The sequence below is a fragment of the Notamacropus eugenii genome, chromosome 3 (genome assembly GCF_028372415.1).
Source record: "Notamacropus eugenii isolate mMacEug1 chromosome 3, mMacEug1.pri_v2, whole genome shotgun sequence".
In the NCBI taxonomy this organism is placed as follows: Eukaryota; Metazoa; Chordata; class Mammalia; order Diprotodontia; family Macropodidae; genus Notamacropus; species Notamacropus eugenii.
Genome location: NC_092874.1, coordinates 61,522,646 through 61,535,395, shown reverse-complemented (window position 1 = coordinate 61,535,395; position 12,750 = coordinate 61,522,646). Strand labels below are relative to the sequence as shown.

Here is a 12,750-nt window from a genome sequence, read left to right as displayed (position 1 = left end):
ATTGAACCTTTAAAGTCAAAGGGTAGGTCTCCTAATGACTCCAGGTTCCTTCCATGAAAAAAAATATAAAAGTCCCAGCAGAGTCATCAGTGAGCAAGAATTTATTTTTATTTTTAAAAAATATGTTTTTGTTAATATCTTCTATTTCTTACATCACCATAGTTATCCTAAGTATCCTTCCCTTTCTGCCTCTCAGAGAGCCATCATGTATAATTAATCATTTCTTTTAAAGAATAAAAAAAAATCAGTACAATGACTAATACATTGGAAGAGTCCAAAAGTATGTACAATATATAGCATCTGTGGACCGCACACCTCCACAAAGGGGTAGATTGGGAGTGTCCTCTCATATTTTTTCAATCAAGTCCTCAAGAAATATTTAGATACCTACTATGTGCTAGGCACTGTTCTAAGTGCTGGTGGTAGAAAAATAAAAACCAACCTTTGTTCTAAAGGAGCTTTCATTTTAATAGGGGAAGGGTTTCAACATGCAAAGAGCTATCTACAAACAAGATACAGACAGGATAAATTGGGGATATGCTCAGTGGAAAGGCACTAGCAAGAAGGGCAGATAAGAAGGGCTTCTTGTGGAAAGTGGAGCTTTAGCTGAAGGAATATATATAAACCAAGAAGAAGAAATGAGGGGGAAGAGAGTGGCTTGGGGTGTGGTTACAGCCAATGAAAACACTCAGAATGAGGAGATGGTAGAGCAGCAAGGAGCAGCAAAGAGGCCAGTGTCAGGAGTCAATGAAATGGAATAAGGTGTAAGAGAGGAGTGTTAAGGTAGGAAGGGGCCACATTATTAAAAGTCAAGCAGAAGACTGTTTCTGTTTGATTCTGGAGGTAAATGCACATGTACGGACATGGTCAAATCTGTGTTTAAGGAAGGTCAGCTTGATAGCTGAATAGAGAATGGACTGGAAAAGAGAGCCTTGAATCAGAGACACCAGGCACTAGATTATTGTAATAGTCCAGGCATTAATTAGGTGATGAGGGCCTACACTGTCACAGGAAAGAAGGGAGAGTACATGAGAGATGTTAAGAAGGCAAAAATGACGAGACTAGACTACTGATTGAATATGGGGAGTGAAAGAGTGAGGCATTGAAGATGACACTTAGATTGTGAGCCAGAGTGACTGTTCAGATAGTGGTGCCCCTGATAGTAATAGAGAAATTAGGAAGTTTGGGGGGGTTTTCATTTTAGATAGGTTGAGTTTAAGATGCCTGTGGGACATTTGCTTTGAGATGTCCAATAGGCAGTTGGAGATGAGACTGGAGGTCAGGGTGAAGTTAGGACTAGGCAGGGAGATCTGAGAATCATCTATATAGAAATGACAGTGGAATCTGATGAGATCACCAAGTGAACAGGACAGAGGGAAAAGATAAAAGGGCCCTGGACAGAGCCTTGTAAGACACCCATGGTTAGGAGGCATGGTATGGATGACAATCCTACAAAGGAGACTGAGAGGTGGTCCAGTGGGTGGAGAGCCAGGAGAGAGCATTGCCATAAGAAGCTAGAGAGATGAGAATATTGAGGACAAGAGGGTGTTAGATTATGTCGAAGGATACAGAAAGGTCAAGGAAGTTTAAGATTAAGAAAAGGCCATCAGATTGGGACTTTAAGCAATTATTAGAAACTTTGGAGAGGTCACTAACTTCTCTATAATTTATATTGTTATAGCATTCCTTTGGGGATATTTGGAGCTTGAATTGCCCAGCTTACACAAGTCAGTATATATTAGAGGTAGGTCTTGAAGCTGGATTTTCTTAATTCCAAGAGTGACTCTCCATCCATGATGCTATTCTGTCTTTCTCTTCCTAGTTTAAATTGAGTAAAAAATACAGTAAGTAGGGGAAAAGTTTCTAGAGGTGGTTCTTGTGGCTTTGGCATGCATTATTTTAAAGTCACTTGAAGAGATCCTAGATTTTACTATCGGGTCAAAGAGAAGTGAGTATCCAGAAGTACTTGAATATGTTTACTTTGCTGAATTCAAATTGCATTTACATGTAATTTCAAAAATTTGAATGATCAAATATCTGCTTGTCTTATACCTTCCTTTCATGAATAAATTTCTAGCAGTGAAATTCCTTTCTTAATGGCTCTTTATTTTTTCTGGTAATGATAACAATTATGGTACCAACTTATATTTAGATCTATGTCTACAGCTAAGAAATCTTAAGTGTGGAACTCTTGGTTCAGGAATGACTGAAGTCATTCTCGACCACAGAGACAACAGGTTCCAGTTGAACCAGCAATGTTTTCCTACTCTATAGCTCACATCCTTGATTAGTTAGCTGCAGCACGTTGGAGTCTGCAAGAACATAAATTCCTACTTCTGACACGGCCATGACCATATCATCTAACCTTTCTAAACTTTACTTTTGGCACATTGAATAATGACTACATGTTTACTTTGCTTCTTATAGAAACAGAAAGAGCAAAAACTTTTTTTCAATCTCATTCTCTCCTATGACAACATCAAGAGAAAAGTTAGCAAACATTTTGGAGAAGAGATGCATGTGTGAACTTAGAGGCATGTATGTTTGTCTTCTATGAAACATTTATTGACGTGGGTGTTTCCAAAACATTTCCTTCTGATGTAGAGAGAAGGATTTGTTTTCCCCAGATAAAAAACCTCTTAGTGGTTTCTTATGAGTAAGTAAATTCTTTCTACCTTTAATACTTTATCAGGTTCAGGATATGGTAAGAGAAAGACTTGACATTCAAACAATATGGTACAATTAAGGAATACTTGCCTTGTGTAGACATGGGCCATGCCATAAAAGATTTTATGGGGTTACTGATGATTACATCAAAAAGCACTTAAGTTGTTCTCCAACGTTAAATAAGCTAATAAAGCTAAACCAGGGAACAGAACTTTAATCACATAGTTCTCTTAACAAATACTTGTGCAAATGAATGTCTGTTGGCTCATTCTGAGAATACAAACAGATATCTCAGGAAAGCTCTGTGATCTTAAAAAACTCTAACAACAACATGAAGTTGTTCATATTTGCATTTCTTTGTTAGGAGTTATCCTTACTTTTCTCTTGGTTTTCTTTTATTTCTTTCTTTTGGTGAAAGACCTTAAAGTTTGGCGTACTGATCCTGGCTCCATCTTCGACATTGATCCGTTGGAAGACAATATTCAATCTAGGAGTCTACGTATGCTTTCTGGTATTACTCATATTTTGAGTTCTTCCATCTTGGTATGGTTTTGTCCTGAAAATGAAACCCCCATAAACATTCAGATTCAATTAGTCCACTGTGAGTTTTAAAAACAATTATGAAAAAATCTTGACTTTGAAATGAAATATTGTTTATAGTTACATATGACTTGAGAATAGATTTTAATCATTAATGTAAGTGAAACTTGATAAAAGCACTTCTATTAAAAACTAGATTAGAATGTCCTATTATTCCTAGATTCAGCTGAGTGTAGAGTTTCCATTCATCTGCTTTTTATTAGTAAATATGATTTCAGTAGGCTTTGTGGGTTCTCAAATGCAGTTATTTGGATTTCACTAAACTTTTGAGACATAAAGTAGATTTGAATTCTGCAATTCGCTGTAACCGTGTTTTCAAGTCCTAATGTAAGAATTTCAAGTGAAATAGTATAGAGATTTTCTATAACCTGGATAACCTCTTAAAATAAAAGAATTTATTTTTGGTTACATTCAAAAAGATACGATATTTAAGCATTTTAAAAGAGTAAGCTATATTTTCAGTCTGTCCTGAAAGTTTATCTTTGGACTTTGATTAACTTAAAATGGATAGCTTATGGGTAAGGTTTATGTGACTTTTAACTTGTGTTATCATTTCTAAATTAAAGGTAGAGGAAGTACAGGTTGGTAGTGATAACAGTTTATCAGAAACTGTCATTTTGCATTTTAGACTTCCAGACTGTGGAGGTTTGACAGTCAATCCAAATAATGCATTGAGTCAAACAAGATGATTCAGACCAAGGATCTACATCCTCTTTGCAAGATATGACTATTGACTTTGATCACATGAACAGTCCCAGATCAAGATCCTCTTGTAGTCAGTCTTATCGGTGTTGACATTCAGGTTCCAAAAAAATAGAGACAGAAAATTAAGCAACCAATTTAGCATACCTGGGAGTGTTTGTTGTATTTTAATGATTGGCTGTTTGTTGGTAGAAATTCAGATTGTCATCTGTGTTTTCCTAGTTCTTAAAAAGAGGTCCATTCTTTCTTCCCTATACCTACCAAAAAAATGTATTGTACGATGTGCCCTAGGAAGGTAATGTGGTACAGTGAAAAGAGTATTAGCTTTAATGTTAGAGGATCTAGCTCCAAATCCTGAATCTGCTGCTTAGTACCTGATGACCCTAGGTAAATTATGTAATCTCTCTCAGCCTCAGTTCTTTCTGGGCAAAATGAGGAAGCTAAACTAGTTTACTTCTACAGTCCCTCCATTTCTCAATCTGTAATCCTGCATTCACTGGTTTTTGGTCATAGAAACTAGGACTCTTATGGCTAAAATTCAAGTACTAGGTTGTATTTTTCATGTTAAATTTTTATTTTTTCCTATTTCTTTCTGTTCTTCAATGTAACCATGCACATGAACATTCTTTTCCCCCAATATAGAAAAGGCAAGTCTCTACAGTAGACATCGATCTCATTCAACCAGTACCCTTGGTGTAGGACCAGGGGATGACAAGTCAGAAATTTCTGAGACAAACCCTAGCTTTTCCTTCTGCAGTGACATAACAAGACCATCTGAGGAAGGAGGAGGTATCAACTTTTTCCCATGTGGACTACTAATTCATTGATCATTTGTGGAACTGTGCATGACTTCTATTCTTAACACATCTTCACATGTGTTTTTGTGTATATGTATAAGTATTTGGCTCTTGTGAAATTTGGAAACTTGAAGTGAGCTTCTGCAAGCCCTGGGTTTGCTCTCCCAGCATGCTTTTTGGCACATGAGCTCTGCATTCTACTTGGGTATTGTTCCTAAAAGTGGAGCTCTAATGATCTGAAGGTCATCCTTACTACCATCAGTCTCAAGATGACTAACTGGGTGCATATGTTTTAGAACACTAAAATGATTGACATGAATATTAAACATTGGTGTGTGCCAAATTGGCCCATCGGTAATATCAGAACTGACCAGGAAATAATGCATAATTCATTTTTGATTTCTAATAGCAAAGTTTATGTTACAATAATATTTAAATGTCAGATGCTTCTATGTGTGTGAGGGAATATTAGTCCAAAGTTAGACTAAGTCTAAAAAGTAATCAGTGGCACGTAAGAATTGTAATCACAATTAAAAGTATGATTATTGGTATTGTCCTTTTCTTTTCAGGCATAGTAAGTAGAAGGGTATCTTTCTCCCTATCTTTCCCCTTCTATACCTTCTTTATCCTTTCCTGTTCTCTCTCTCTCTCTCTCTCTCTCTCTCTCTCTCTCTCTCTCTCTCTCTCTCTCTCTCTCTCTCTCTCCCTCTCCCTCTCTCTCTCTCTCTCACTTTTCCTGCTCCTTCTGAATTTGTATTTATTTTTAGAGGGAGTGAGGGGCAGGGTTTTTTTTTTCATTTTCAATAAGGGACTTTTGAAGGTCATAATCCTTCACATGGAGAGATTCAAAAGAATGAATCTCTGACATGAAATACAAGATCTAAGAGAAAGTGGTGTAGGGGACATTTAGGGTAGTGGTGGCTCCCCAAGACTCTCAAGTTTTAACTGTCTGGGGAATCACCTACTCTGCCTTTACTTAAGTTGGGTCCTATTGGGTGTCTTTGTGTAGATGTCACACTCAACACTCTACCACCAACAAATCCATATTATGGTGGTGCTTTGATAATTAATTTTCACTCTTATAAGTAGTCATTAAAACATACCAAAAAGGTAGTTAAAGACCATGTGGCTTTACTTATGGATGTGTGTATGTATCATAGGGACCTTCCTCCATTTATTTTCCTTATGTGCACTATGACATTTGCACAACCATTAAGCTACATGAAACCATCTTTTTATCTCCATTGAAATAAGCAAATATACAGATTCTGAATTTAATTAAAATATAATTAGTTACGTATGATATTCTACATAATACATGTTATATGTAATATAACATATAATAAATATACCAATATATATTATAATGATATATATAACATAATTAGTTATAATAAAAATTATAATTAGCATTATAACAGTCCTGTTTATTGCTGTTTAAGAGTACATTTGTAGTGTTCAAATAGTTTTCCATGAAATCGTTGAGCTTGTTTTTGTGTTTACCATTGTATGGGATTTTTTTTCATGACATTAAAACAGTTGACAAAGGGACCTAAAAATGAAATTGTACCCTTCCATTTCTGCTGGTGGACTCAAGGGGAGGAAGCTAAACCCCTGTCTTTTTGGTTGCTTTGACATTGTCAAATTGTGTCGGTGCTGGGCTCTCATGAGGAGGTATCGATTGAAATTTTTTGCCTCCTCAATGCTTTCTGGTAATGACAGTTTTTTGAGGATATTTGGTTTTCTCTGGACAACCTATCAAATTTTTATTTAAGAGCATATTCTGAAATTTGAAGACAGTTTTAAAACAACTTCATAGCTGTTCAGAGAAAAAAGGAAAAAACTAAATATGCAGGAGCTAAGATTTCACATATCTTTGTTTCTTACGTGGTGAGGAATTTGCATGGCCTTGTTTCTTTCTGGTAGATGATGTCTGGTTTTTCAGGATTTTGTACAAATATTAGATTCTTATTATGTATGGTAAAAATTGGTTTCATGTTAAAGAGAAGTACTTAACGTTGCATTTCGGTCTCTAGCTCTTGGTATCTAGAACACTACCCTCTCCTCTCCCTTTTGGTTCCAAAGAAGACAGACTCTTCTTGTGCCCTGACAGCAATCTATTTCACTTATTAAAAAAATAAAGGGCACATTATTTTTGTGAACTTCAGGTTTATTGGACTCATTACAGATTAGAGGAAAGCTTGATTGTTAGCACAAAGGGTTAAGCCATCAGAATTCTTTGCTTTCGTGACTTTGATGCAAATGTACCTCATTTTGAACTTTCCCATTTGGTTTTCATGAGCATTCATCCACACATGGAGACTTTCTGCATTGTTTTAGTTCTGTGTCGTTTATGATATTTTCCCTTCTTGCTTTGATTGTGGAATGTTTTCATTTTCCAATATGATTTGGTTGGCTTGGGAGCTGCTCTTTTAGATTTTGGTTCTATCTTCTAATGGCTTAGATTTCCAAAAGGTTTACATTTTAGTCCACATTTCATTGCTTAGATACAATAAAGGAAAATTTCTTTAAACTTCTCTCAGTTCTTTTAAATTCTGGATTCTTCTTTTATTAAATGATCCTAGTTGTCTTTTGCCATTAGATTGACTTAATGTATTTAGATCTGACATGCTATTTTTTTTGGTAGAAATCTACCTAATGGCTTTCTCTCCTAAGACTTTCTTTGATCTCTTTTTTTTTTGTTTTCATCAATTTGCTTATATGAAGCATTTGCCTCCTAGTCCCATTTGAAATCTAACACAGTGTTTATATCATCTTTAGTTAAAAGCAATTTTACATTTACTTTCAGTTCTTTTATTTGCTTCTGCTTGTCAATGTAAGGGGGATGGTAGTGGTAGAATGGGGCAGAATAGGTTAGTGAAAGGTTATGGCAATGTTACAGTGAATTAGAAACAGAAACACTTTACAAAGTTGATATTTTCCTGTTTCAGCTGTTGTGATTCCTTTCAGTTTTGGAAAAATGGGATGACCTCTTCTCTGTTTTAGCTGACCCAAAGCAAGTCCTATTTTCTGTGACAATTCAAGCTATCCCTAACTCAGTCTGTTTTTTGTTGGTCCTCTGCACAAGCAGTGAACCAGTAAACATTTATTAAGAAGCTACTATGTGCCAGGTACTATGGTAAGCCTTTGGGATACAAGGAAAGGCAAGATTATACCTGCTCTAAAGGAGCTTGCAGCTTAATGAAGGAGACACCTTGCAAACAACTATTTACAAACAAGATACATACAGGATAAATTGAGAGTAATCAATAGAGGGAAGGAACTAGATTTAAGGGACTCCAGAAAAAGGTGCCCTGTAGAAGATGGGATTTTAACTGGGACATGAAGAAATCTAGGAAGCAAAGTTGAGGAGGGAGGGCTTTCCTAGCATGGAGAATAAACCAGTGCCCATGCATGGCATCTGCAGATCAATTGTCCCGTTCCAGAACAGGAAGGAGGCCAATGACACTGAATCACAGTGTATGATGGTATGGGGAGAGAGTGTAAGGTTAAGGCTGGAAAGGTGGGGGGGGGCATTTTATGAAGGGCTCTCAATGTCAAACAGATGATTCTGGAAGTGCTGTTTCTTTGTTCTCTGCAGATTTTCACTTCAAAATATGCTCCCGATTGTATCTTGATTATCCAAAGTATAATGGTAAGGGTTCTGTAGCATTGTCAAGACCTCCCAAGAGTGACTGGGAGCATTGTGAATCAGTACATGCTGGTTTAGCAGAAGGGACATAACAAAACCCATAGTATAGAGGCCATTACAGGTTTTCTATATGGGTCAACTGTGATGAAGCTTATTAAGTGCTTTGTAATACTTTAAAGTGGCCTATAAATGTCATCTATTCATAATAGTTACAGCAAATGTGATTATAAAGTAATCAATATTTTTAAGAGCCTACCCAATGTGACGGGCACCATGAAAGGCAGTGGGGAACAATCTCGGAGACCCCCACACCTACCTACCCCTGACTACCTCCCACTTTGAAGTACTTTGCTATTCCTTTAAGGTTGAGGCATGCCTTGATTTTTGGCCACGTGGCATGAATCAGTTTCTTTACGCTACTTACATCGACTTCTACTTCTGTAATACCGCAGATGGCAAAATATAGAGCAAGAATATTGCAGTTTTGTCATTTCTCATTGCAATAAAAGCTACTGGAAAATTCTTAACCCAAGGAAATGACATCTTAGTATTTGCGTTTAAGGTTGATTGTCAAATTTATGAAAATTGAAGAAGTTGATATATGCAAGACCAGATTTTCTTGGTGATGAAAAATTGCAATGGAAATGGAAATTTTTCTTAATGAAATTCTACTAATGGTATCACACTGGGTTTCTATTTAATTATCCCACAAGTATGACCTAAACTATTAAAGACTCCCAATTAGCATTGCGCACTCCCTGGGGAAGAAGCCCCAAATCATATTGATGGAATCCAAAGGCTCCATGGAGGATAATAGCAGGAAGTTTCATAAGCTTTATATTTGAAATGTGAAGTTGGGAAAAGAAAAAAAAATATTAATGGAAAGAGCTTGTTTGCTCAGAGGAGCACATGTGTCTTTCATAAATTTTTCCAGATTTATCTCAAGCCATCCACATGAATTTATGAAGAACAGTTTTGATCTTAAAACTTGAAAACAATCAAATACTGAAGAATATTTTTCCTATGTGGGTGGGTCAATGAATAAGTGACGTCTGGCTGTTATTCTTCTGTTTTGAAATGTCTAGAGAAGTCCCTAAACCAGAAAGGGGATCATGTTACAACTGTCTTCATATTCCTAGTTTGCAGAGATAACAAGAAAAATGATATTGCTTTTTAAAGATAAAAAATGACTTTCAAAACAGCTTTTAGGACAGATATATACACACACCCATTTTTAGGCACAGACCTACAAATTTAACCATGTAAGTTATGAGAGTAGACAATTAAATATATCTGCGTATGTTAAATCTAGTTTTAGAAATTGGCTCAGCACTTGTAGGTACCCTGCTTTCAGCCAGGTGCTCCCACTTATCTGCAAGCCAAAGGATACTTGAGCTTGGCTGATTGGTTTTTGGCTTCATAAGAAATATATAAAAGTACCTGGTATTTGGTGCAGTGTTGACTTACCAGGATCACTTGTTTTGATATTGCTTAGGGTTCTTACCTGGATTCTGTGCCAATGACTAGAATCTTTCCCTGGGCTCTTGGTTCATTTTTGTCTAGTGTCTTTGCCACAGTGGCTGATTTTTACCATCGCATCACCCTATTAGTTTCTTTCCTCTTCTGTTCCACTGATATCGTAACCTCTTCTTCCTTATTTCTTTACTCAATGCTTATCTAAGGCCTTTGCTTCCAGAGACTGCAAATTGTCCCAAGTCCTTCTTTGAATCTCAGCCAAAATCTCACCTTCTACAAAAAAGACTTTCTGGTTACTGCTCTCAGGCTAGTGTCTTCCTCCTGGGCTTAGGTTCAGTTAATAGTGTATCTGTCTTGTTTGTACATAGTTGTCCTCATGTTGGCTACTGCATTAGATGGTGAGCTCCTTGAGGGCAGGAAGTCCTCTTACCTTTCTTTGCAAATGTTTGAACTGATTTATTCACCCCTGGTCTACCTTTGATTCCTCTTAGTTCTTCCCAGGCCTTTCGATGGTCATACCAGTTCCATAGCTGAAAGACTTTAGAGACCACCTCATCAAGTCCCTCCCTTTCCCTCCTCCCCTGGAGCTTTAGGAAGTTTAGTGACTTGCTCAGCTTCATAAATGTAGTATGGGTCAGAGGCAGGTTTTGAATCTGGGTTGCTTGACTCCAGAAACATTTCTCTTTCCTCTATAACATACTGCTTCCTGTTTCCATGCTCACCTTGTGTTTAGAACATGCAACCCACCTATGACTCAGCTTGTCATCTGTATGGTATTAAAAAAATTCCAGTGTGCAAGTATGTTCCATAATCAGCATTGTATCTGACTGTGTAATATTACATATCTTATAATATTATATGTAATTAGAGATCATGCATGATTACATATGCATACACATCCTAACACATGGGATTTCTTTTATAATAATGAATTTGCATAATCCATTACAGTTTGCAAACACAAATACAACCGTAGAATTATAGCAGGAAGGAGCCTTAGAGACCATTGAGTCTAGTCTTCCTATTTTGCAGGTGAGAAAAATTAAATGACAGAGAAGTTAAACGACTTGCCCAGGGTCAGACAACTAGCGTCTGAGGAGAGATTTGAACCCATGCTGTCCTAATTTCTAGTCCAGCATTCTATCCATTACACTGTACTTGCATTATTCTTTTACATGTAATGATCTTTTAGCCTTATGAGAGCTCTGTGCCAAAGATGGAATATATATAGTCAAATGAGGTAAAACAGTTTGCAAAGTGCTATATAAATGTTAGCTACCATCATCATTGTAATCATCCTCATTCTCATTTTGTTGTTCTTCTGTTGTTTCAATCAAGTCCAACTTTTCGTGGCCCCATTTGGAGTTTTCTTGGCAAAGATTCACTGGAGTGGTTTGATATTTCCTACTCCAGCTCATTTTACAGATTAAGTGACCTGTCCAGGGTCATACAGCTAGTAAACATCTAAGGTCACATTTGAACTCATTAAGATGAGTCTTCCTGACTCCAGGACCAGCACTCCATCCACTGTGCCATATAGCTGCCCTGTCCTCATCCTTATTTTGGAGATGAGGGAACTAGACTCTGTAGGACCACATGCCAACTCTGGTTGGATTTTGTTCCTTTTGACTGTAAGACCTTATCAGTTTTTAGTGGCTAGTGCTTCTTGTCTCTGGATTTGGGCACTATTCATGCTCCATTGAATGTATGAGAGAGGATCTGGATCTATTCCATACTGTAATGTTTTAAAACTGCCACTTTTCTTTTAGGATTTTTAATTATTAATCTCATTCCTACTAAGCATTATAGAGAAATTACCATAATAACTGAAGAACAGAAGTGAGAAAGTTGACATTGATTTTTTTTCAGTCAATTTTCATCCTCCTGAGTTCCCCTCCTTTTGGCCAGTCCTTTGTTTCTACAATATGTTCCCCTTAGAAAGTTGGCCCTTTGCCTGAGCTAGACGTTAGCTCTATTTTCAGATTAAGACCAATGGATTTGGTTTGGCAAAACTCCAAGTGTCTCAGTCCTTCTGTCAATTAATCAGTCAAGTATTTATTAAGTAGGGCAGCTAGGTGGTGCTGTGGAGAGAGTGAGAAAGATTCATCATGAATTCAAATCCAGCCTCAGACACTTCCTGGCTGTGTGAACCTGGGCAAATCACTTAGCCTGTTTGCCTCAGTTTCTTCATCTGCAAAATGAGCTGGAGAAGAAAATCACAAACCATTCCAGTATCTTTGCCAAGAAAACCCCAAATCAGGTTGCAAGAGTTGGATAGAGTTGAAAATGACTACACAACAATTTATTAAGTATCTTCAGCGTTCTAGCTACTGTACCAGATACTGGCGATAAGAAGACACAATTCCTTGCCCTCAGGGAACTTATATTCTCTAGGAGGAGACAACATGTACACACAACAGTATTTACCAAATAACCATACACGAAATACATAGAAAATAAATATAAGATTATTTCAAGTCTCCATGGCCAACCCTTAGCTCTGGGTATTAAAAGTAGATATTCTCCTTTCTTATAGTTTCCCCAAAAGAATTTCCCTCTCTTTTCTCACCCTGGCCTTGGGAAATATCCCTGTCTTTGCTTCTTTGTTTACTGGATAAAACTGACTCCATGGTCTTCTCAGGATTTCTCTGCTTGGGCTCCAGACACAGCACAACTTTCTTGGTTATTTTACTTAAGAACTTGAGGCCTTGGCTTTCAGTGTTTAGTTATTCTCTTTGCCTTGGTGGGTTCAAAATCAATTCTCTTCAACACTTGCAAGTCCAACACTGTCTTTACAATGAGACTGTCTTTTTAGACTAGCTCTCACATCTGGGTGTCCTCTTTTGGGAAGGTCCT

At 37.1% G+C, this 12,750-nt stretch overlaps 1 protein-coding gene across 5 annotated transcripts in view; it reads left to right on the top strand.

The window, feature by feature from the left end:
* NEBL (nebulette) overlaps positions 1-12,750 on the top strand; it is a 450,583-nt gene that overhangs the window by 414,112 nt on the left and 23,721 nt on the right. For 2 of the 5 annotated variants that reach the window (XM_072651670.1, XM_072651667.1), the window contains 2 exons: positions 3,086-3,178; positions 4,612-4,758. The exons of 2 other annotated variants lie outside the window; for them this stretch is intronic. In XM_072651670.1, the coding sequence (XP_072507771.1) occupies positions 3,086-3,178; positions 4,612-4,758 (240 nt within the window). Of the gene's footprint in view, positions 1-1,681; positions 3,179-4,611; positions 4,759-12,750 lie in introns of those variants that run through there. One more of the 5 variants, XM_072651669.1, reaches the window with a different exon arrangement.